The sequence below is a fragment of the Arachis ipaensis genome, chromosome B8 (assembly GCF_059453495.1).
Source record: "Arachis ipaensis isolate K30076 ecotype BB chromosome B8, ASM5945349v1, whole genome shotgun sequence".
Taxonomy (NCBI): domain Eukaryota; kingdom Viridiplantae; phylum Streptophyta; class Magnoliopsida; order Fabales; family Fabaceae; genus Arachis; species Arachis ipaensis.
In genome coordinates, this window is record NC_142443.1 from 120,128,614 (window position 1) to 120,153,865 (window position 25,252).

Genomic DNA, 25,252 nt, shown 5'->3' on the forward strand with positions numbered 1-25,252 from the left:
TGATTTTCAAGAAGATTTAGATATATACAATCCATAATAGAACTAAGAGGATCTTCAAAATTTGATATGAGCAACTCAGTATGAATCATAATCTCAGAGATGCCATCATTAGACCCACCTATATTGCCATCTCCAACATTTAAGATCCATTGTGAAAACAAAGTCAATTCATCATTATCAGCATGTGAAGATTCCTCTAATATCATATTTTTTGTAAGTCTCAAATACTACAATAGTCCCATATGTAAGAGGAACATATGCTTGCATTAACAATTTCTGTCCTGCCACCTCCAGGAATGACAGGAAGAATTTGTCTAAAATCTCCACCAAAACCCACTACCTTCCCACCAAAAGGCAAATTAGCATTATTATTATCTGTAGATGACATAATGTCTCTTAAACTTTTATCAACTGCCTCAACACTATATCTGTGAACCATAGACGCTTCATCCCATATGATAAGCTTTGTTTGCTTTAACAACTCAACTAGTTCACTATTTTGTTTGATATTACATACAGAATCCTCATGCACCATTAATGGTATAGCAAACCTAGAATGAGCTGTTCTACCTCCAGGTAGTAGCAAAGCAGCAATTCCACTCAATGCAACAGTAAGAACAATCATTCCTTGTGACCTTAAAAAAGAAGTCAAAACTGTCCAGAGATAAGTCTTACCTGTTCCTCCATGGCCATATACAAAGAATACTCCACCATTTTTTTTAGAAACTGCTTCCACAATTTTCTCAAAAATACTTTGTTGTTCTTGTGTTAAGTGTAACACCCTAACTACCAAAGCTCACACTTCCGGCTGCGCGACTCTGATAGCTCGGACATTACGATGACACTTATATTATTTAATACTAAAATATGAGCATGTTTAAAACTTTAAACCGCAATACCGCTCCCAAAGATACTTTCGTTCGATAACGTACATCCATAAATACCAATCAACTTACAACAACTCATAAAGAGTACATCCATATATATACATAAATATATATAAATAATATTACAAACATAATCCAATACAATTCATATCCCTCTTACAGATTATATCAAGATAAAGGCGAGGGTACAGTAAACCATAACTAAAACAATACAGAGCATCACAACAACAATTAAATAGGCTCTTCGTAACTGCTGCGCCCATATCCTGAAAGGGGAAAAATGTAGGGGGGGTGAGAACATCATCCTCGAAAGGGTTCTCAGTAGAGGGTTTTTTGGAATTACTGTAATAGGATACGTGAAGATAAACCGTACTAGTGATTAATAACCGTCTTATGCCTCCTTTCCAAAAACAACGGTTTACAGTAAAAGTAAAGTCTGAAAATCTTTTCTGAAAGAAGAACCCTTCGATTCTCAAAAACTCAAAAGCCTTTCAAAATGGTTTATCTATGCTGAACCAAAACAGCCTTTCATATTTTATTCCAAACCAGAAACACAAAACCGAAATCAACCATCAGTTCATCTCATTTCAACCACGGCCCTAGGCCCAAACAATCCAACCATCAACCAATCACCACAGTCTAATAGAGTCCCAGTAGCAAACACAAATAGGAAGATGCAAGCAAAAACAAACAGTTATTGCAAGTAGAACAATTAGCAATTAATCACATAAGCACACCAAGTATAATATGCACACCCAAACAATGTCACATAGATGCATATGATGCATGCCTGTCCCTAGTGGCTGATGATATCATCTGTCGGTTATAGAGCCAACCTGACAAGTCCTGGTAGCTAACCATTGGACTGTTCCTCTGTCGCGCATCCCCAACTCGAGTTATACTCATCATAAACTTGATCATAATCATGATCCATATCCATCACCTTCACTGGTGAATATTTACGGGGGCGAGCTCATCTGGGACTTTCACAGTGCCCGGCCACACTTACGACATAGGGTCAAAAGCGCTTCGAGTCTCAACCTGGAGCACGTGGTGGCTAGCCACTGCTTTCTCCCAGGGAAACTCTTATCTCCAATAGTGGAAGTGCAACATTCTCATTTATCAATGATTCAGCATAAACATCCATTCAATCTCATCCATGGATCAACATCCATCTCAGCCATCCGGCTCACGGTTCAGTCCAGAACCAGCCAATATTCATATCATACACAGTCATTCCGGCTCACGATTCAATCCAGAACCAACCAATATGTATAATCATACACAGCCATTCCGGCTCACAACAAAACAACACTTCCACATTCAACATCATCAATTCATAAAATCGGCATTTAAGCCATAAATCACTTTTTCCCAAATCATTTCACTTTGAAATCAAGTTTCAACTCTTTTCAGCCTTGGCTTTAAAGATCTCATTCCTCAAATCATCTCAGGCTCATAAGCCACTTTTACTCAAGGTAAATTCCCCTTTTAAAACCATGCCACTCTCGGCATCCTCTTTTCAAAACTTCCGTAACCATGGAAAGTTAAAGATTCATTTTGAAACATTCAAAATCATCCATCCAATCAATGGAATTTTATAACAAAGTTTCTCGGCAGAGTCCCAAGTCTTTAGGGAAGAATAACATAACTCATTTCACCAAATTCATTTAAAATCATCAAAACCTTAGCTTTCCGATTTGAGTAATAAAATAAGGTCTAAGCCAAACCGAGTCACGTAATCCTTTACTTCTTTCAAAGCTGTTTCCTTTACTTAGGCAAAACCAGCTTTAACCCCCATGATAAATTCTAAAGCGTTTCAACTGTTCAAAATTGTTTTAGTCTTGTAAAAATTCAGAATTCAAATAGTACTTAAACCTTTCCAAAACATTTCAAAATGAAACTTGTCAATAGACATTCAGGTTCTTTCAAAATCGTTGAAACTCCTCTAATTGAAACCCTCAAGTCAAATTCAAAGGCATTGCACTTGTCACATTTAAAACAGCTTTAAAACATAAGTTTCATCTAAATAGCTTTCTCCTGAAAGAGATACAATGCCTTTCTTAAGAAGCAAGACTAAATCACAATTTCCTCTTTAGTAATTCATTTCAAAAGCATGAATCATCCTTTTCTTGTTACTTCAAATAAAATAGTAGAAATCTTTAACTCGCCATTTTTTCAGACAACATTTCAATAAAGACTTGGATTTTATAGAAATTTTGGCAGCACCTCCCCTAAAACTTGGACTTTGCCACCCGGTTCAGGTCCCAACTAAACCGATCCAAAATCCTTTTCAACAGCCCAAAATCCAAAGTCAGTTCAAGGCAAGCCAAATCTAATAGTCATCTCAATTCCATATTTCAAGGAAACCTTTTCAAGAATCAAATCTTTATCAGCCGAATAAACTTATTTCTAAAATTTCAAAGAAACGGTTCAGCAACAATCGTTTATCAAAAACCAGATCATTTAAAGCCAGCCAGGCTGAAATCAAGAGTGTATTCTATTTTACACATTCTCAAGAAAATCCATTCAATTCAAATCAATTTCCAACGGATCCAACTCGATCTCAAAGCTTTAAAAGAATCAATTTCAAAAGCATTTCATTTCACAAAGCCACATAACAGTCGAGTCAAACAAACACCCATAATCATACAAAACAACCAAACGATACATAGGACTGATACAATCACCAAATACACATCCTCACATCAATACCCATATGTAATAATTCCAATATACAAAATATAGTTTTCGAAAAGCGCCCCTACCTCAAAACGCAATTCCATAACCCAAACGTCTCACAGAGTCCTTTCCGCCTCAATCCGAACGACGGCAACCAAAACCTCAGCTCCCAGTCACGTGCGCAATAACCATGGCAACACTAATCGCAACATACAATAATCAGGACTCGACCCCACGTTATCAAAACTCATATTCATTAACCGAACACAACGGAATACTAATGTGAGGCTTTCCGAAATATAAATACTTATTGAACTAGCGACACGAAGCAGCTGCGATTTCAAACAGGCCCGGCAACAGCTCCGGCGGCGGCCAGAAGCTTCGGTAGATCAACTATAAAAACCACGCAGCATTAAAACCTTCTCGAAATCCAAAAAGGCAGAAACCTCAATTAAAACCTTTACCGAAAAGTCAAAATTCGCGGAATCCGCTGAACATAGCAGCTCCATCAACGGCAGCTTGTACTGCAGCGACCCAGGAAGCGGCATCAACTGAACAGCAGCTCCGATGATGCTTTTCTAGTGAGTTTTCTTACTTTGGTAGTGACACAGTGACTCAGAATCAGCATAGCCGCATCACACTTATCAACGGCGGCTCCATTAGAAACCACCATAGCATCCCGGCCTCAGCAGCGGCTTCCAATGGCAACAGCGGCACGCTCAACCCAGAACCCGAATGGAGCACAGTAGGAGCGACGGCCATGGGTGACAGTGACGCGAGCTCCGATGGTGGCAGGAGGTGATGGCGACAGAGCACGGTGGCTTCCCCCTCACGGCGCGTCTCTCTCTCTCGCGCGACTGGCGACGGCGCAGCTAGGAGTGACGGTGTGACGAACAGAGGCGGCGGCACGGCGTGGACGCGGTGGTGATGAAGGCTGGAAGGTGGGGCGAGGCTGGACGGCGACCCAGCAGTGGCAGCTCCGTCTCGCGTGCCCTGGCTCGCACTTTCTCTTCCGCCCGTGACTATGGTCCACGGCTTCCTCTCGTTCGACGGCAACACGACGGCGCGGCGGCAGTGATGCCCACCGGCGCCGTCCTTTCTCTTCCCCTCTCCACCTCTCTGATCTCCCGTTTCCCTCCTCCCTTTCTTCGTTTCTTTCTTTCAGAGAATCAAAGGGGGCTGCGTGTGTTGTTGCTTTTGGGGAAAAAGGCTTTCGGCTGCTGAGGGCTAGGGAGCTGAGTGTGGGCAAAAGGGAACCGGGTCGGGTAACGTGTTACTGGGTTAGGGTTTTCCTTATTTGAAAATTAGGGTTAGGGGTAATTTGGTAGTTTCGAATAAAATCGGAAATAATATAATAATTGAAACCCAAATTAAATCCAACACTAATTGTATATAGAAAATGCTATTTGTTCATCACTCTCACAAATTATTTTCAATAAAATGTTCAAATCAAATAATTAGAAATAATATACTTAGTTTCTTCAGTTTCCAAAATAGCAGTATTAATATTTAAAATATTAATTACTTATTCCAAATCATATAAAATCCTTATTATTTCACAACTACCAACTTTATAATTTAAATATAGAAAATAATCCAATAATTATAAAATTGGATAATAATCATAATTCATCTCAAATTCAATAAATCACAACTTGGCTTAATTATCCTTAAGAAAGTAATCTCTGAAATTAAGGCTATAAATAACTATATGATTTGAGACTTGATCATAATAAGACTTTTCAAAAATTCTGGGTCTTACATTAAGGATGAGAATAATGTCTGAAATTCATTTTTCAAATTGTTCTTGTCATAGTTTAACTTCTTATAAATTAAACCATTTTGAAATTTCAGCCTCAAAAAACATTCTGAAAAAGGCATATGAGGATATTCCTTTAAGCTCTTCCTATTATCTTGCAATATCATCTCAATTTCATATAAGCATCTTGTTTTCAGCTGATCATCAATCAAAGATAAATCTGCAAACAAAAAGAAAAAACAATATAAGAACAAATAAAATAGTTATAATAAGAAACACAATATGAATCATTAAAAAATAAATTTTTATTAGAATCAAAGTAGAACCTAAATTTTTAGACAATTTTCTTTCATTATACAAAATATCATCAGATAGAAGCCTCTAAGTTTCTTCCCAAACATGTTCTGGTCTGCTCACACTATTTGACATCAATATCACCGTGAAAAGCTTCCTTAGATAATCACCTAAACCCCAACGTGAAGCTTCTTTGATAGCTTCAATATATTCTCTATCATCATTAAGTAATCCCAAAGCAAAGCAAGCATCTCTAAAACTATTGTGAATAACACCATTTGCACTTTTGATTTGGTCATAGTTGGTAGGACCTCGAACAAAATTCAACATCATTCATAAATAAAATAACTCTCCACATGTTGGATATACATAATAAAGCCTTCCAATAGTATAGCCACACTTTCTTTTTTACCAGATTTTTTCTTTTTTATTATAAAAGAATCTTGGAAACTCAAAATATATCAACTCTTTAGCCTCCGAGTAACTATTATTAGCATCCATCCATGCACTAAACATTGATTGATCAATCCCAGGTTTTGACAGAATATCATCAATATCTTCACCATCTTCATATAGAATTGGATTCCGACCAGGCAAATGAAAGCTCAATCTCTGTACAGCAGATTCTCTAGAATGAATGGGTATGCAAATATTCTCCAAACAGCTTCACATGGGGATATATATCTACAATCAAGATAGTTTTTTATTTCATCAATAACTTTATTTGAGCATTCACTATCATCAGCATTATCTAAAATAGCAGTGACGCGATCGTAACCCTTGTTTATATATTTGAAGAGATACTTAATTTCTCTTCTCTGATTACACCACTCAACATTCATGTGTGCTTGATATTTCATTAGCAAAGAAGGATTATAAGGAACAACATAGCGATTATCTAGAGCCATATTTCCTTTTTCAGTATAACAACCAGTCTTTCTTCTTCTATATATTGGATACCCTTCAGCATCAATAGTTGTTAAATCAGCAAAAGATTTGGGATAGAACTTTGAACAACGACCTTCTTTCATGCATGGTGAAAATATATTTGCAGAACCGCATGAACCATGAAGCATAAATTTTTTTACAACCTTGTACAAATCTGGATGCTCAAATTGATTAGGAATCTTAGCACAAATTACTTTATCTATATTTTTTGGATCTGGGAATTCACTTAAAGAATCCAAGAATATCAAAATATGAGCATGTGGTAGACCTCGTTTCTGAAATTCAATTGTATGAACATCTGCACATAAATCATAATATAGTACATATTAGCAACTATAGATATATTTGATGTTCTTAAAATAGTATATACTTTTTTTTTTAATGTACACCTTACCAGCAACAACTTTACCAAAGAATCTTTCTTTTTTCAAATCTTTAATTAGCATATCAAGCTTCATTTTGAACATTCGACAAACAATGTCATGACGGTCTACTGGTTTGAGATGTAAAGGGTCTAAGAGTCGCTTGATCTTTGGCCGTTTTGAATTACATGTGAAAGTGATGAACAAATCTGGATAACCAACATGACCACAAATTGCAACACAATCATGGTATAAGCCATCCATATAACGCCTACCTCCTATAAAACTTGATGGCAAAACTATTCTTTTTCCTATACTTGAGCCACTTGTTTGACCTGTAGATTTAGCATTTTTCAAACTCTTGTAATCTTCAGCTCTAAGTTTCTTTTGATGAATCCTAAAATATAACAAACGTTCTGATTCAATCATAGTGTAAGCATCCACTAAAAGTTGCTGAAAAAGTTTTTTAGAAACCAGTATTGTTGGAGCTTGTGTTTTCCTGGTTTGAAGCCTAAATACAAAAAATTGTCGCATGGTCAATTTGCTCCTCTTGTTAGGTTTCAAACTCCCGATGATTTTATGTTGAATATCAATTCTATAGCCATCTTCTCCATATGAAAAAAGAAGTGGATATTGTAAACCAAGATAAGCAACATGAATCTCATTTATACGCTTTAAGCGACCATCTTATCTTTCTAAGATTATATCTCTGATTGATGAAAGAGAATCAATATCACCAACAACTAAAGCTGCCACTTCAGAAACATCAGGCAAATTATAAATTTTTCCATCTTTTTTCCTTGAACTTAAAAGCTTCAACCTTACATGTTCTGTATTAGAACCTGCGAATCTTTCTCTCGCCATTCTAAATGATTTTGCCAAAGCATTATTCTCATCTAACATCTTTTGTAACTTGCCAACAATTTCAGGGTCAATAGCATATTTAGAATCATTTGACCTACAACATCAATAAAAAAGAAGTAAAAAAAATAAGAACTTCTATAGCTAAACAAAATGATATAGAAAATAGACAGAAAATATAAATGAAAAAAACAAAATATTAGTAATTGAGTTTAGATAAAGCAAATTACCTAAATGGTGCTATCCTATTATTTACTTCGTTTTTTGTGTCATAGATATACAACTGAGCAAATTTAGGTTTTTCACCGGGCATAGGCATTAAACTACCAATATAATAAACATTTTCTCCACTAATCTTGTAGACCGTTGGAGCACGTCTACGGCCTTTGTTTATAGATGAGTCCACCTTTCCAGCAGAAGAAGTAAATTGCAAACATTTGATTATATGCTCTGATATTATTTTGAAAATTCTTGTAATGCTTTAAACCATAGTCATAAAGTAACTCTTTTAGAACTTCATGAGGCTCTGTTAGAAAAGGCAATTGCACTTTTCCTAAACTGCAGCATAGACTAAACTCTAGAATGATATAATTTCTATTTTTTCGATTTCTTTCATCATACCACATTAAAGCACCACACTCTTGACAAATTGAAATTGAATCACCGAAATCAAAATAATCTGCATTATATGACAATTTTTTCTTTAGAGTGTACAATACAAAAGGAAAAGAATATTTATAGGTAAAAAGTAACATTTTACCTCCATATGTGAACTGAAAGTTATTTTCTTGGTGACCATTACCTGTATCATATCAAGTATAATATTTCTCAACTAAATAAATTTAACTCCAAAATGAAATATATAAGGTCCCACATCGGTTGGGGAGGGGAACGAAGCATGCCTTATAAGGGTGTGGATACCTCTCTCTATCATGACGCGTTTTGACGAGTGAATGTGGGGGGCTTCGGCTATCATCTCTATCGTCAAAGACAAAACTGTGAGATCTTGTGTGCCAAAACAGACAATATCGACTGTTACACGAGTGAGTGTGGGTGAAAAAGAATGGATAACAGTACTAATAGCATAAAAAAAAATAATTTATTATAGCAAACTCACCAGAAATATCATCATAGTTGAAATCATAATCAACTCTAACAGAAACTAATTCATCTTAAAAAAATAACTTCATTCCGTTGATTACATGTTGTCCAAAAGATAAATAATAACTTGAATGTGTCATGGATTTTTTTATATTTGAATAATCTTGACCAACAGAAACTCCATATTAAAATGCAATTGGATTAAAAACAATAAATAGCAATTAATAAAATTTATATATATTTTGGCACATGTGTATTATTTTATATATTTTTAACGTATATTTTAAATTTTAATATATATTTTATATAAACAATTTATTTGATAATTAATTTAATAGACGTTTTTTTTTGTATATTTTAATTGTATTTTAAGGAGAGATAGAGTTAAAATCCTCATTCATATGTACAATTTGAAATCTTCTATTTTATCTAATTGAAAATTTATATTAAAACTTCGAAAATTATATAAATTCTTTGAAATCAACTCTAAAATTGTTTTGCCATCTTTAACATCGTGTTTTGGCTGTGTTTAACTGCACCAGGGCATTACTCATTTACTGTGAAATATTCAAGCCTAAAACACAATTTTGCTTTGTGCGCAGGCCAACTCCGAGAAGCAAAGAAAACATCTCAAAAAGCAAATTTCAAAGAAGAAGAAGGAGGAGGAGGAGAAGAAGAAGAATATCAAAATCAAGTAAGCGATGAGCAGCATCGGAACAGGTTACGACCTATCGGTCACTACTTTCTCACCAGATGGCCGCGTTTTCCAGATCGAGTACGCCGCCAAGGCCGTCGACAATAGCGGGTAAACCCTTCTCCCCCCCCCCTTTTTTTTTTTTGCTCTCATTTTTTATTCATAAAATTGCTTTTGAAGGTTTTGCCTACACTGAAATCATCGATTTTAGGTAAGGGTTTTGGGGAAAAGGGAATTAGTGAACAATTGTTCATTGGTTAGCTTGGTTTTCTTACTTTGTTTAGGAGTGGGTTTTAGCTGTTTTTTTTTTTTTTTTTTTTTTTTTTTTTTCTGGAGTAATTGAATGATGGTAGATTTTGATTTTCGGTTTTGAATATTTTTTTTTTGTGTATTGCGATCTTTCAATTACAACATTGTTGTTGCAGGACTGTTATAGGGATCAAATGCAAGGATGGCATTGTGTTGGTAGGTTATTCTGATTTAATCTTTGTACTCCTTTTTGTTTTTGTCTTTCCTAACAAATATAAACTAATAAAAAAACTTGGTTTTTGTTTTAGGGCGTGGAGAAACTTATTGCTTCAAAAATGATGTTACCGGGTTCTAATCGGAGAATACACTCGGTTCATCGCCACTCTGGCATGGTACTAAGTTATTTACAATTCCAATTTTTATACTATTTTGTACAGCTTGCTAGTAGGTTACTATTTTTTTGTTGTTACTCCCCCCGCCCCTCCTTTTTTTTCCAATAAAAAAAATCTAACGACAATAAATGGTTTACAAAAAATACACATTGTTGACTTGCTGGGTAGCTCGTATTGTAGTGTTGTGATTAGTGCAGTGGAGCATATAGGATTTAAGAAGTTATTGAAGGAGAACATGTGAATTGAGTGTGAAGAATGAAAGAAGTATGGGTAATGTCTGTATGAAAAATGTTAAATTAACGATGATATATCTTATATGAAAAATATTTGAAACGACCATATGTTCAATTAATTGGAAGTATTAGAAAGTTGTGGAGATCATAGAACTAGGTTATAATGTTGCGTTGATAGGGATACCTTCATGTGATTTACTTTTATTATTATTGTTTTATGGGGATAATATTGTTGCGTTGATAGGGATACCTTCGTGTGGTTTGTTTTCATTATTTTGTTTTATGGGGATAATATCAGCGGCTTCATTACTGTTGCTTTGATGTTTTTGAACCTTTTCTTATGTATGCATGAATCTTCTTCCAATTTTAGGCCGTGGCAGGGTTAGCAGCTGATGGTAGGCAAATTGTTGCGAGGACCAAGTCTGAAGCAACTAACTATGACAGGTTTATTACATTATCCTGAAATATCCCAACAAAGTCCACCCTGCCCTTATATTGTTATTCATTTTCTCTGATGCGTTCGTTTAAGTGTATTGTCTATACTGACTAAGATTGGATTGGATGTGTTATTGCTATTGAACGCAAATGAACTAATTGGAAATTTAAATCACTGGAAAGTGACTAAGCCTTGTTTTGGTTTTGATTCAACCAATTATTATTAATCTTTCTATTCTGCTATATTTTGCTTGACTTATTGTCAATGTGACAATGTATGATTCCCTGAAACTGATCGATAAGTATTTCAGATGCTGTTCAAATAACACAGTGATGATTTAGTTTACTTTATTGTTCTTACTTCTCAGGCTTCTAGTGATAGAATATAATCGAAAGCTAAACTCCTCATTCAGAAAGAAACTTTTAGTGGACCATTAAAATTATTGGTTTATACCCTAAAACATTCGCCATTTCAAACATCTATGATCTAACACATTGCTGTTGGTGGCTCTGGATTGAAATGAACCATATCATGCTTGGGTTTTCAGTACTCATGCATTTTCATGCTTTAGATTGAATGTCAGGATTGAATCACTATGGGATAAGAGAACTAGTGTAGTAGTGTTGAACGGACTACGTTTGATGTGCATGCTAATATTGTGTTTTTACCCATTTCCTTGTGTGTATAGTGCCAAGTTAAAGATCAATATCTTGCCATTACATAATATTCACTTCTAGCTTATTTTTCTTTGCAGTGTGTATGGAGAACCTATTCCTGTTAAGGAACTTGCTGAACGCGTGGCTAGTTATGTGCACCTTTGCACACTATACTGGTGGCTCAGGTTTAGTGAAATTGATTCGCATTACCATTTTAAGCTGTACTTTTTCGTATTTTTTACATCAATAACATATTGTTGGCAATTTCACAGACCTTTTGGATGTGGCGTCATACTAGGAGGTTATGATAGAGATGGACCACAATTGTACATGGTTGAACCTTCTGGCGTTTCCTATGTTAGTGAACCTTTTGTTGACAACTTCTGATATTATCTTTGGCAATGCCTGAACTATTGAGGTTCCTTTTCTTTGCAGTTCCACATACAGCTTTTATACTAATTTGTTCTTGTTGCTATGTTCTAGAGATATTTTGGTGCTGCAATTGGGAAAGGCAGGCAGGCTGCAAAAACGTAAGGGAATTAACATTAATCATAATTATTATATTCAATAATAAATGTAAAATTAAATTTTTCCTTTTAATTGTTTTTGGTATGGAGGTTATCCTCCTTTCAGTTTCCATTGTTGGCTTTCTCTTGGCATAGGGTATGTTTGGTTGCAGGGTAAATGATATAGAAAAACATTTGTTCTGTTTAATAACTACTATGTGGAGTTGCTATTATATAGAATCTTGCTTTGTGAAGTTTGATAGTAATCTGCTGAAGGTAATAAAGTGGGAGGGTAGACCTTCCCTTTTTTCTCTTTATTTTTATTGCCAGTGTAAAATTTTTCAAACTGATCAAGATATGCTGCAATTTTTTCCGTCCTCTTTTTGTACTGTGGTGTGTACTGTTTGAGTTGAATAAACATAAATGCAAGAAAATACTAATGTGAATTAGAATCTTACTCCTTGATGGTTTGAACATTGTTCCCCATGCAAAATCTCTTCAACTGTTGTTTGAAGGATTCCTTCTGGCATCTTCATCCCATATCCCGAATACTGAAAATAGTAGATTTGTGATCAAATTTAAATTTTAATTAGGTTGTATTGAAAAGATTGATTACAGGGTGTTCAAGTGGCAATGGAAGTATGACCAGTATGTGTTTTTTGCCTTTGTAGTTTAAATTCAATTTCGCCTTTGGGCTTAACTTGAATCAGCCTTTTGGAATATGGTGGGTGTTTCTTATCTTTTTTGCTATCAGCCATGAAGGCTTGCTCAGTGTATGAGGATTCTGTCATTGTGCAGTCTTGCTGTCTGGGGAGGGTATAATAAGGTGTAAAATATATTATATCTAGGTAAATAGGGAACTTTAGATATTGCATGGAGCATGGGAAGCTCGAATTTTGTTATTCTTGCAATATTTCTTTTATTTTTGTTGATGGGTTGTAATTGATTTTTTCAGCCTTGGCTATATTTGGTTCATGTTATAACCTTCGAAGATCTCACCATGTTTTCTTTCTTGATCTGATTCAAATTGGTCTCGAGATAGCCGACTCATTCTGTAAGATATTAAATTTTCTTGTTAAATTATTGGCAGAGAGATCGAGAAGTTAAAGCTTACTGACATGACTTGCCGTCAAGGGGTTATTGAAGTAGCCAAGATGTAAGTACCGTGATTATTAGATATAGTATGTATAATCTGTGCTTAGTTTTTTATTTAGATGAATTGCCTTCTGTCTCTGATGCGTTCATTGATGTGAACATTTTAGTCCTTCAACTTTTGTCAAGCATTGACAATAATTTTCATTCTTCATTGTGTTGGAGCTGAAGTGCAATAGAACCAAACTTAGTATGGATAAGTTGGATTTTCCCAATCAAGAAATCTGATCAAATCAGTGATTTATCTTGATAATTGCTGGTTTTTTTATGAACAATTAAGCTACAACTCTTAAAGTCATTTTTTAAAAGTTCGGGAAACCCCTTGCATCTTTTAGAATCATTAAGAATTTTTCAACCCTCAATTGGAAGGAGTAAAATTGAATATTTTCTAAATTGAATATTTTACATGTATTGAGCTATAGAGATTGCAGATGGTAAAAGTTCCCTTTTTTGCTTCGAATTGTTTTAGTTGTCAGTATTGTATGGGATGGTTAGCTTTATAATCCAGTTTTCTACTCCATAATAAGGGAAGGATGTTTATTCTTGACATACTATTCTTTCTCCAAGTCAATGTCTTGATATGGATTGTTATTTACAACCATCTTTGTTATTTTTCTTCGCCAAACAGTATTTATGGAGTTCATGATGAGGCAAAGGATAAAGACTTTGAACTTGAAATGAGTTGGGTATGTGATGAATCAAATCGCCAGCATCAAAAGGTAAGGTCCAACTGTATGTATCCATATACTTTGTAACAGGTTGTAATTTTTGGGTTTAATATTTTGATCTCCTATCTGTCATTTTCTTCTCAAAGATCTTTGGGGGGGTGTACTTTTTGACCTCTCCATACTTTTTCATGTGTATTGTGTACTTTACATTTACTCTTTTTCTATTGTTGAGGGATTGAATCTGATGTCTATCCTTTCAAACACTTGCATCACATCCATCTTTTAGGATATGTAGTTACCGTGATCTAACTAATGATATGCTCTTGTCTAAACCTGTTGAAAGGTTTATAGGTGGATACACCTAGTTTATTAGTACAGAACCTTTTTGTTAGCAAAACACTCTCCTACTACACTACCAAAGGGTAGCTTTATGTTAGTGATTCGCTGTTCTCTAGCATAGCGTTTCTTTGTTTATTTTGTTAGCTTACATGCCTCTGAATTGATCATGTGCAGGTCCCTGATGAGCTTCTAGAAGAAGCTAAGGCAGCAGCCAAAGCTGCTCTTGAAGAAATGGATGCAGATTAGTCAGATTGAAATAGTTATTTAGTTCTAGAGATGTATTTCTATAACTGACCATTTCAGCATTTGGAACTTTTAAAGGAAATGTAATGTTGGATTTTCTATGCTTGATTATTAAACGTCCGAGTTCCTATGGATAAATCTTCTGAAGGAAGTACTTTAGATTCTGGCCTTCGGTTGTTGATTTTATGTTTGCATTGTGTCTTCTTTGCCCATGTTTACTCAACTTACCATCAAGTTTGTTTTCTATATGTTGGAAACTTGGAATGCATTTTCTTCTGGACAGTTCTTGGGTAGGGCGAAGAAATTTGGATTGGAAAAGGTTTTCCGTGCAGGACACTGGCTTGCCTAGGATGGAGCTTATTATATACAGGTGAAAGAAGGGGGAAAGAAATGGGTGTGTAGTGTGTTGAAATTACACTTGAGGGTTACAAACTTAATCGAATTTCATGTACGAGAATATGGTCAAATTTTCGGGTTTATCTATCTTTTCTTTTCCAAGTGATGGGTTGTTTGATTGTTAAGGTCCTTGTACCAACTAGGCCCTAAAAAAAAAGAGGGTCCTTGTACCAACAAGGATGTTTGTGATAAAAATATTAATATCAATGTTCAAAATAACACTCTACTTACCAATCTAGTTAACATGAGAAACTTTGAATAACACTAACTACAATGAGAAAGTGATGCTGTGATTAACATTTAAAAATAAGTTTAGTCAATTTGAAAAAAATATTTTACCATGGTTTTAAAAATCAGTTCAAATTGATCGGCTGAACTGTAGATCGAATCAACCTGTAAAAAACAGAGGTAATTGCAAAATCGGATGGTTGAACCGAACTAGAAACCGTGAATAGTGAAGAATTAGTAGGCCGCTAGAGCACCTAGGCGGCCAACTCAAATTCTTTGTCGCACTCCACCGTTGTCATCATCGGAGCAGTCTTCTTTCCAGTTGATGTCATTGTCGTCCTCCTCCATCTGATCCTGTCTGCTCATTCATTCCTCTCTCAATCTATTCTCACTTTCTCTGTTCAGAGCTCCTTCTCTGGTTCTGCCTTTCTACTCTAGGGAAGGTTGAAGAACGGACAAAAAAAAAAAAAAGAAGAAGACATGCAACACCATGACAGCGTGCAACTTGAAAAGATGAGAAGGTGGAAATTATGTTTTTCCATTAGGGTAATTGGGTCAGACTCAAAAAGTGATTTTTTTTTATCAAACAATGTCACTAATATTCTTTTTAAGACAAAACAAGAAATACAAACACCAAAATATTAGTTAAGAAAGAAACTTTAAGTATTAATTATATAATACCATATTTGAGATACGTTGAGTCCTTCGTCTTCCACGTATCATGTTTGTATCCGTGATATGTTCAAATGTGCATGTCTCTTATCTCGTGTAGTTAATATATAATAGTTGATTTAATAGCTAATTTTAAATGTACACATACTATTTTTTTTCTTAAATTGAGCTTAGCTAACTAGTATTTTGAGGGTACTATCTAAGAATTCAGGAATACAAAAATTTTAATGAAAAAAAATGATAAAAAATTAAGAGTGACTTTGATTTGTATTTTTATTTCTAGTATTTTCTGTTTTTAGAATTTATAAAAAAAAAAAGTTAGGAGTAGAAAATAAAATTTTATTATTTTTACTATTATTTTTTATTTTACAAAATTCTAAAAATAAAAAGTACTGAAAATAAAAATACAAATAAAAAACATAAGTTTTTAATGCATGAAAAACGCAAAAAACCTTGTACTAATGGATATCCAAAGAGTTCTTCGGATACTAATTACAATCTTGCAAGTAGCATTTGCCTAGGAGTTTAGCTGTTCTTTCTTTCAAATTAAACTTGGGTTTTGCTAAGGAAAAATTTAGATCAAGTTCTTCAATCCTTACATTCATTTTATCTTATTTTTAAATAGGGACGGAACTAGATGAAATATTAGAGAAAAGTCAAAAATATTTACATAATAAAATAAAACTAAAGTAAAATTTTAAGAGGGGCTAAACTAAATTTTACATATAATTTACATGTAAAAAATTAAAATTAGGGGGCCATTATCCCCCTTTCTCTCTATGTGGCTTCGCCCCTGTTCTCAAATAAAATGATGACATCTAGTCAATTTTTCTTGATAGATGAATGTATATTTTTAGTTGTTAAATTATCTACATCATAAAGAAAAATTTTATAAAAGAGGATATAAAGGTCTTCGTATAATTTTTTTGCCTAAAACATGAACAATAAGAAGAAAAATACCAAAGAAGAGCACAAGCTATGGAGCTAAAGGATCACAACGAAGAGTTATGAATCCGGCTTTTAATAAAGCTTGGATATGCTTTTCAACGACTTGCACTCATTCAGGACCGAGTTCATCATTTTTGTTGAACAGGTCCTGAACCCGGGTAATCAGCGAACTTGTGACTCATGAGGTTCAGGTATTCCAAGCATATCAGAGGCTTTCCAAGCAAAGAGATCGAAATTTTTGTAAGAACTTAACGAGATCTGCTTTCAATTCTTTATCCAAGTTGGCTCCTATGCTTGTCATTTTTTCGGCCTGATCTCTAATTTGAACTTCTTCTGTCTTTTCCCAAGTCGTGGCTTTAGTTCTTCTCGTATTCGGACACCACCAAACTCAATGGTGTTGTCTTCTTTTCCCTTATTACCTCCAGGTAGGTTCAAACTTTCATTATAAGATTTTCGTGCCAATCTCTGATCTCCTCTTATGGTAGCGATTCTCTCTGAAGTCAAAAATTTCATGCAGAGATGAGGAGTAGAAACGATCATCGCGAGTTGGTTCAAGATTGTCCGACCTATTAGTGCATTATAGGCTGATGTTATATCAACCACAATGTAGTCTATACTTAAAGTCCTAGATTCCATACCTTTACCGAAAGTGGTATGTAACGGGATGAAGTCGAGAGGTCGGATGGGTGTATCTCCTAACCTGAAAAGAGTGTCAGGATATGCTCTAAGCTCTTTCTCTTCTAACCCAAGCTTGTCGAAGGCAGGTTTAAACAATATATCGGCCGATATTTCTTGATCTACCAGAGTTCTGTGGAGGTTTGCATTGGCTAGTATCATGGTAATCACAATGGGATCGTCATGGTTGGGGGGGTCACTCCTTAAGCATATACTTTGGTGAATGAAATTGTGGGTAAGTCGGGAGCTTCACATTCTCCACTGACTTGACAGGCTTCTTTAAATGCCTTTTACGAGAAGACTTTGTTATCTTGCCTCCTGTAAACCCTTCAGCTATCATATGGATATATCTATTAGGGGTTTGTGGTGGCCGATCTCGTCAACCTTTGTCTTCATCGCCTCTCTTCCTTTTTCCTTGATCGTCCGATCTTTTTGCAAGGTATCTTTCTAACCGACCTTCTTTGACCAATTTTTCTATCACATTTTCAAGTTGTAGCACTCATTGGTTGAATGCCCTATAGCTTGTGATACTCGCAGTATTCTATCCGACTTTCACCTTTCTTGTTCTTAATACGACGAGGTGGTGGAAGTTTCTCGATATGGCAGATCTTCCTATAAATATCGATAAGAGAAACTCTTAGAGGGATATAATTATGGTATCTTCGGGGTTTGTCCGAGCTATATTCGTCCCTTTTCTTTGCTTCATTCTCTTTCTCCCGAGCTTGATAAGGAGGATTTTGTCTTGGAACGGGTTCTATAAATCGAGCATTTTCTTCCATGTTGATGTATTTTTTTGCCCGCTCTTATACTTTGTACAGAGAAGTCAGATGTCACTTTGATATGAAATGAAAAAACGGGCCTTCTCTGAGGCCGTTAACTAGCCCCATTATTACTGCTTCTATAGGTAGATTTTGAATTTTCAAGCAAGCTTTGTTGAATCTTTTCATATAAGCTCGGAGAGTTTTTCCGACCTCTTGTCTGACCCCTAGGAGATTAGGAGCGTGCTTGACTTTGTCTTTCTAAATTGAAAATTGGTTGAGAATTTTTCTTGCAAAGTCGTCAAAGAGGTCACTGACCTAGGTGGTAAGCTATTGAACCACTTCATCACCGCTTTAGTTAACGTCGTTGGGAAAGCTTTGCAATGGGTTGCATCGAATGCATCAGCCAGATATATCCGACTTTTAAAGTTACTAAGATGGAATCTCGGGTTGGTCATTCCATCATAGAGGTCCATGTTGGGGTTTTTAAAGTTCCTGGGAACCCTAGCCCGCATGATTTCTTCTATAAACGAATCTTTTTCTCCGAAAGGATGTTCCTCTCGGTCTGCATTGTTGCTTCGATTTTGAAGGAAACCTAATTTCAACAGTTTTTCTCCTAATTCTCTTTGCTATCGCACCTCCCTTCACAAGTCTCTTTCAACTTCTCTTTATCGCTCTATCTCCTGCTCGAGTTGCTCTAATCGGCCATGATGCTCGTATACGAGTCCCATAATTTTTGTTGGGTGCATAGGTTCCTCATTCTCTGGTGGAGTATTTTTGAATTGATTCTCCTGGGTTGAGGGTTTCCCGATGTCCCCTCCTCATTAGGGCCACTTGCTCTATCATATCGTGGAGATATTGTGAGTGCTCGATCATCATTGTGAGGTTCTGGTTCTGATTCAGACACTGTATGTCCGTCTTCGAACTGATCATCCGCCATGGTTGGGTGTAGACTTCCAGGTCCCTAGCAACGGCACCAATATTCCGAGGGTTACTTGAAACTGGGTTGCTTTTGGTTCTGAACGTGAGGTCCAAACTCCTTCTGGGCAGCGTCTGACTTATGTTGGTGTCGAGGTGCCGCTGTCCGAGTTCCTCGTGAGGAGGTGGGGATGGTACCTGCAAGAGACTCCGATGCCTAAGTTAGCAAGAGTTTTGAGCAGATTTTAGTAGATTGGGTTCTAAATATACCTGAGGATGTCAATGTACTTATAGTAGAATTGATAACCACCTTTTAGAGTAACTCCACCTTTAATGGTAAATGATTATCCCTTTTATTAAAAAGGTTGTTCAAATCCTCCTTCTAAATGGATAAGAGATATTTTAAGAATCGGTTACTTACCTAGGTAAATGGAGCTGGACTCTTCTGATGTCCGACCTTTATGAGATCGGGTTAGGGTGAATTGAATTAGATCTCTTAATTGAGCTTTATCCATTTTGAACCTAACTAAGATTCTTGGGCCAGGTACAAACAGAAACTATTAAAATGATTTATTATATAAAAGGATACAAATTATTTTGCATGTTATGAAATGAATGTTTTTCTTTCATTTTCTTTTAATCGACTATACATTTAATAAATCAAGATAAAATATAGTGCTTAATTTATGAAGAAATAATTTGAAAGAAAAATACACACTCAATGATTACGATACAACAGAAAGAGAAAAGAAATCGAAAGAACAACTTTTACCCAAAGATATATTAGTTATTTAATAAAACTGTGACAAATGCTTAAAATATACTGTAAGTGAAAAAGTGATTTATACTATGCACAATGTTTATAGTAAAAAAGTGATTTATACTCTCAATGGAATGCACAATGCTAAATTGCTAATCAACCATAAATGTTTATAGCATCCAATCATACATATGACAAGTTGATCAAATTCTAAGAATACATATGATAAGGTTTTTACAGTCTCCAAAACAGAATAAAACTAAAGCAGAATACCCTTACAAAGTGAAAAAAGGGATGAAAGAAAAAACACTAAAAACACCAAATTTAAAAAGATACAGGGAGATCAAGACCAAGATACAAGTGCCTAATGGGCAGTGTGGATGGAGGCTGTTTTCTTAAAGTCAATCTTGTCAACCTTAACCTCTCCATCGATAAGTTCATATACGTATACCACAACACGCAGGCCATCAATGTCCATGAGGACGAAACTCGGATTCACATCATAAGTGATGCTGCTATAGGCGCCTGTTGCAGAACCAGGATTTATAACCACACCGCCTTCGTGTTTGTATGCGGTAAACTGATGTGTGTGACCTGTGACAAGGATGTCTACATCTAGCTGCCTCTGTAGCATTGCAAGTGAGTCTAGGTCTCCCCAGGGAATAACCTTCATAACCATTAAGATCAAATAATCATCATGTAGTTATAAATAATATGCAACAAATTTAGAATGAGATGTACCTTCCAGAACATATGAGAAAGTGACAATGTAATTGCACAATAAAGTGACACTTGCAGAATGAAATACAACCATTCAATATAGATTGAAAAAAAACATCACTGAAAATACTTCCCAAAACCCTTTTTCTCTTGGCTTAATATGAATTAGCTGATCATGAATATCAAAGTGAAATAATCTTCTCTAGAAAAGAGAATCCTAAACTGATTACTTGTCACAAAGCTAAAAAAAAACTAGAAATAAAGTTGGAAGGAATAGTAAAAAAGTGTTTAAGGAAGATCAGACCTGATGACCATGGCATAGTCCCAGCTTAAACTGACCAATGGTCAGTGTTTTGGTCTCTGGATATCTTGTATCTTCGTCATACTCACCACGAGTTATATGCAAGTCTGGACAAAGAGTCTTTAAGTAGTCATGAACTTCCTGAATATAATTTGCATAAAGTTAGCTTAAAAGTTCAAAGAAACTCGGGCATAAATATGTCATTGGATTAAAAGGCATGCAACTTGATGAAAAACTTCATTTCTCAATAACAAGTGTATATACAATAACTAAGACTTGTCCCACTAGGGTCAGCAACATAAGTCTACCTCTACCTCCGTTCAAGTTCTTTGATAATCCTCCTGGAAATTTAGTGCAAATTCTCGATGATGATGTAAAGGGGATGTATACACCCCATATAGCACCTTGTAGATAGTCTTTCTGTTTTTGGGCTTCGGCCCCGATTACCAACCAAAAAAAAAAAGGACAACCCTCCATTTGATCCACTCTATAAACTAGAGTGTCTACAAACCTTTTCCAAACAAGTCCTTACCACTTTAAACCAGCTTAATTTTGTAATGCATTCATTTTAATCATGTATAGTATAATGTGTCTACTCATCCATCTAGCCATCCTCATCTCTGCAACATTGCCAATTTAATAGCAATACAATAAAATTTACCCTCAAGCTTTGGTAGTAATATTTAATCCAGATATATGTGTAACACACACACACAGATATACCATGAAAATTAATTAGTTTTAGCAACCTACTTGATATCAAGCTCCTTGTACAGAGGTTAACAGAATATATATCAATGACAGGTTGAATTGCAAACCTTAGATCCATTAACAGCACATCCGATGTTACAAAAACAATAGGAGGAAAAGGGAATACAGAGAATAAAAAAATCTCTCAAGTTGGTCATTGGAAGTGGAGAACAATAATGCAAACTCCTCTTCACCATTACTAAGTGGCAATCAAAAACAGTCCATAGAGGTGGTCACTGATTTCCAAAATTTACAATTAATATGAAAATCACTAATTTTGTACGCAAATGCACTCAAAAAACAATAACATGCAAAAAACTCAAACAAGGTAAAATAAAGGATATCAGCAATGATTGAAACAAATTAACTTAAGATCAGTAACAATTGAATTGGATAGAAAGAGCGAGACCTTGATAGAAAGGTTCCCTGTACAAATAATGTGTTGGATCTTGCCAGGAACAAGCATGGATTTGAACTTAGCAGGGAGATCAGGAGCCCTATGTGGTATGTGTAAATCCCCAAGAGCCAACACCAACACCATCCTCAGTGATTGATCACAGATTCAGATTATTGATTATTGATTTAAAACCTAATTTTCCAGGGAATCCACCTGCACGCAAACATCACATCAAAATTGCAAACGAGAAGAAAACAAATTAGATTATTTGATTTGATTTGAAAGTGTGAAAGAGAGAGAGAGACGAACTTGAGTGGCTGTGGAATCAGACGCCGCCGTCATGATTGAGGGGTGGGGTGGTGGCAGCAGCGGCTGAGCGGCAGAATCAACACGCAGATACAAAGGAACTGACGAATCAAAACAAAAAGTTCAAATTGAAACGACTAAAACCCTCTATCTCCTAACAAAAAAAATTTCATCTTACAGAATCATTATCAATTAAATACTAATTAATTAATATAAGAACATTAATTTTGTATGAAAACATATAAATGCAATTATACAAAATTTTGTTCACAGATTGGATGACGAAAATTAATCATTGGATAAGATTTCGTATCCGCAATTTTTAGGGTATTCGATGGAATATCGGATATATCCGAAAAAACAGAAAAAAATATAAAATTAACAAAAAAAAATAATATAATTTAACAGAAAATTAATCACAAATAACAACAAAATTACATAAAATAAATTTAACAGGAACCAAAGAAAAACACATCAACACAGAGAACACGAAGAACAGAGAATGCAGAGACCAAAAAGTGAAGCAAAACGTTGAACAACACTCCAGGCAAAACCAGTCAACCAGATGCTGAACGGCAGATGGCGAACCGGCGGGAATGGAGGACGGTAAGGCGGCGAGAATGGAGGACGGAAAGGTGACGAGAACAGATGACGGCAAGGCAGCAAGAACTGATGAAGGCGATGCAGTGAGAACGGATGACGGCAACGCGGTGAGAAGCCCAGAACAAAGGACCGCGAAGCGGTGCGAACGGCGACGGAACCACGGTGGTGAATAGTGGAGGAACGCGATGAAGACAGGACGAACGCGAGGAAGAGAGGCGAGTGATCTCTGACAAGCAGTCTACTGTGGTGGTCAGAGAAGAGGGAGTCGCCGAGCGGGGTTGACTGGGAGTGCTGGTGTGGGGGTGAGACCCTGAGAGAGGTATCGCGCCGAAAATTAGAATTTTTTTTATTTAAATTAAATAAATCTAAAATTTACGGAAATACATAAAATAAAAAATATTTACGTACCACATGTCGGATACCGTAAAAGTAACTAAATTATATCTGTATCTCGTCTGTGAAGAATTATAGCATTTGAAGAACCGTTGAGTATTAAGTTGTGGAGTCGAATCAATAAAAGCATTATATACATTGTAGGTAATTTGTAGCAAAATATTTTTGGAGTCTTTTTGTTGTCTTCTAACAGAATTTTAGATATTGATAAGCCTTATTTTATATTGTAATATATGTTCTTATTTATTATGATTATTTTAGTTTCAAATGTCTATTGATTATATTTTAATTAGTTAGAGAGGTGCGTAAATTTGGTGGTGCGCACATCTGTTTAACTTTCATCATGTTTCAGAATCATCGACAGTTGGATAACAACTTAATTTGTAGTGACATACTATCCTTCATACAGTTCAGCCCATCAATTATTATCTCTGTTCTATAAAGTGCAGTTAAGCAAAACTATCACTTCAAATCCTCATATAGAAAAGTCTTGATAGCGAAGCAAGATTTCAAAACGAATAATGAATACTCGAAATGCATTCAAAAAATTGATTAGAGTATCAGTACCAAAATACGCTCAAACACAAAAACTATTTTTTGTTGTCTACCATTAGTATTTTAATGTGCCAGTTCTTCCTTTTTTTGCCATCAAGTGTTATTACCAAGTCTTTCATTTTTTAACTAATTTACATAAATATTTTATTGAAAAGATGAAGATAAATTGTTTAATATGATCAGTGTTTTTTTAAAGATAAAATTTTATTATTTAGTTTCAATAAAAAAATAATATAGTTTCCTAATATGAAAATAAAAATAAGAAGATTGGGTCTTCTAAGTTTAAAGAACCCAAATACGGTAAACAATGGTAAAAAGGGTCTGTTTTTAGTAAGTTTAAGTTTTTTGAGATTTTTTGATATGGACAATAAATAATTTATAAATATGATTCATATGAAATTTAATAAAAATAATATTTTTTTATATTTGTCACAAATATTTTTAAAATTCATTTAGTGTATCTTAATTTTTTTTTACCCTCTAAATTTATTGTACTCTACTACTCTCCTCTTTATCCACAGAACCACCACCACCTACTCTACTCTTTTCCGGTCTCAACTCATCTCCCGAAGTTGTTCTTAGCCTCTCTCTCCCCATCATTCATTCTCAGTATCTCACTTCTCTCTTCGCATCGTTCGTTCTCAGCCTCAGAGCATTTTCGTTCTTCTCTACCTTTGTCATGGCACCCACCTTGTTCCATCACCGCTGGGCGTCGTTGTTCTCATTTCTCGGAATCGTCGTTCTCACTCCTCAGCGACATCATCCTTAGCAGGCAGCGATGGCATGGGTCTCAGTGAGTCAACGTCATCATCGGTGCCGTGGTGCTCCGTCTTCCCTTCATCCTCCACTTCCAGAGTTCCAATAGAGAGCCTCAGCCTCCGGCATGAATTTGCTTCATTGATTTCATTTTTTTTATGTTCTTGTTATATGAATCTGCTTCATTGAACTTATTCAATTATTTTTTTTGTTCTGCTTATTTTTTGTTAAGATTTTTTGTATGAATTTATTTCATTGATTTTATTCAGTTAATTTTTTTTGTTCTGTTTATTTGGTTGTTTGAATTTTTTTGGGTTCTGTTCATAAGGGTTATAAATTTTAGAATTTAATTTTATAATTATAATTATAATTTTTGTGTTTATGATTCTGTTCATGATGTTTTAGTTTTATTTTTGTTCTATCTTTATTTTTTTTACTATTGTTTGTTTTTTTAATCTGTTTGTAAATTCAGAAATTAATATTGTGATTCTGTTTGTAAATTTAGTGGTCACTATTGGTTAATTTTGATTATTTAATTATAAATTCTAACTAATTTGTACTATTTTATTGGGTAATTAACTTAAGTCACCATAAATTACAGGTAGTATCAAATAGTCAAAGACATATAATGGATGAAAATACGAATAATGTTGT

At 35.1% G+C, this 25,252-nt stretch overlaps 2 protein-coding genes and 1 long non-coding RNA gene across 6 annotated transcripts in view; 1 reads left to right on the forward strand and 2 right to left on the reverse strand.

Moving 5' to 3' along the window:
* Nucleotides 1-14,743, forward strand: part of LOC107613016 (proteasome subunit alpha type-3) — a 30,706-nt gene extending 15,963 nt beyond the window's left edge. The window contains exons 2-11 of one of the 3 annotated variants that reach the window (XM_088496519.1): nt 9,497-9,699; nt 10,014-10,053; nt 10,146-10,229; nt 10,833-10,906; nt 11,653-11,739; nt 11,827-11,911; nt 12,038-12,084; nt 13,151-13,216; nt 13,841-13,931; nt 14,394-14,743. In XM_088496519.1, coding sequence (XP_088352645.1) covers nt 9,596-9,699; nt 10,014-10,053; nt 10,146-10,229; nt 10,833-10,906; nt 11,653-11,739; nt 11,827-11,911; nt 12,038-12,084; nt 13,151-13,216; nt 13,841-13,931; nt 14,394-14,465 — 750 coding nt within the window. In that variant the 5' untranslated portion in view covers nt 9,497-9,595 and the 3' untranslated portion in view covers nt 14,466-14,743. Of the gene's footprint in view, nt 1-9,388; nt 9,700-10,013; nt 10,054-10,145; nt 10,230-10,832; nt 10,907-11,652; nt 11,740-11,826; nt 11,912-12,037; nt 12,085-13,150; nt 13,217-13,840; nt 13,932-14,393 lie in introns of those variants that run through there. The other 2 variants (XM_021109682.2, XM_016314832.3) reach the window with 2 other exon arrangements.
* On the reverse strand, nt 953-4,820 carry LOC110266013 (uncharacterized). Its single transcript, XR_015896940.1, has 2 exons — nt 3,656-4,820; nt 953-1,153 (listed from the first exon to the last, which is right to left on the reverse strand). It is a non-coding gene; the product is annotated as an uncharacterized LOC110266013 (long non-coding RNA).
* A 5,209-nt stretch (nt 14,744-19,952) lies between the features above and the next one.
* Nucleotides 19,953-23,258, reverse strand: LOC107613800 (vacuolar protein sorting-associated protein 29). Of its 2 annotated transcripts, XM_016315955.3 has the most exons (5): nt 22,804-23,258; nt 22,295-22,392; nt 21,998-22,198; nt 20,842-20,979; nt 19,953-20,484 (listed from the first exon to the last, which is right to left on the reverse strand). In XM_016315955.3, exons 3-5 carry the CDS (start codon nt 22,127-22,129, stop codon nt 20,182-20,184), a joined length of 573 nt encoding a protein of 190 aa, XP_016171441.1. In that variant the 5' UTR covers nt 22,130-22,198; nt 22,295-22,392; nt 22,804-23,258; the 3' UTR covers nt 19,953-20,181. The 2 variants fall into 2 exon arrangements, with proteins under 2 accessions (XP_016171441.1, XP_088353064.1); XM_088496938.1 differs by lacking the exon at nt 22,804-23,258 and having other exon boundaries at nt 22,295-22,587.
* Nucleotides 23,259-25,252: the final 1,994 nt, after the last annotated feature.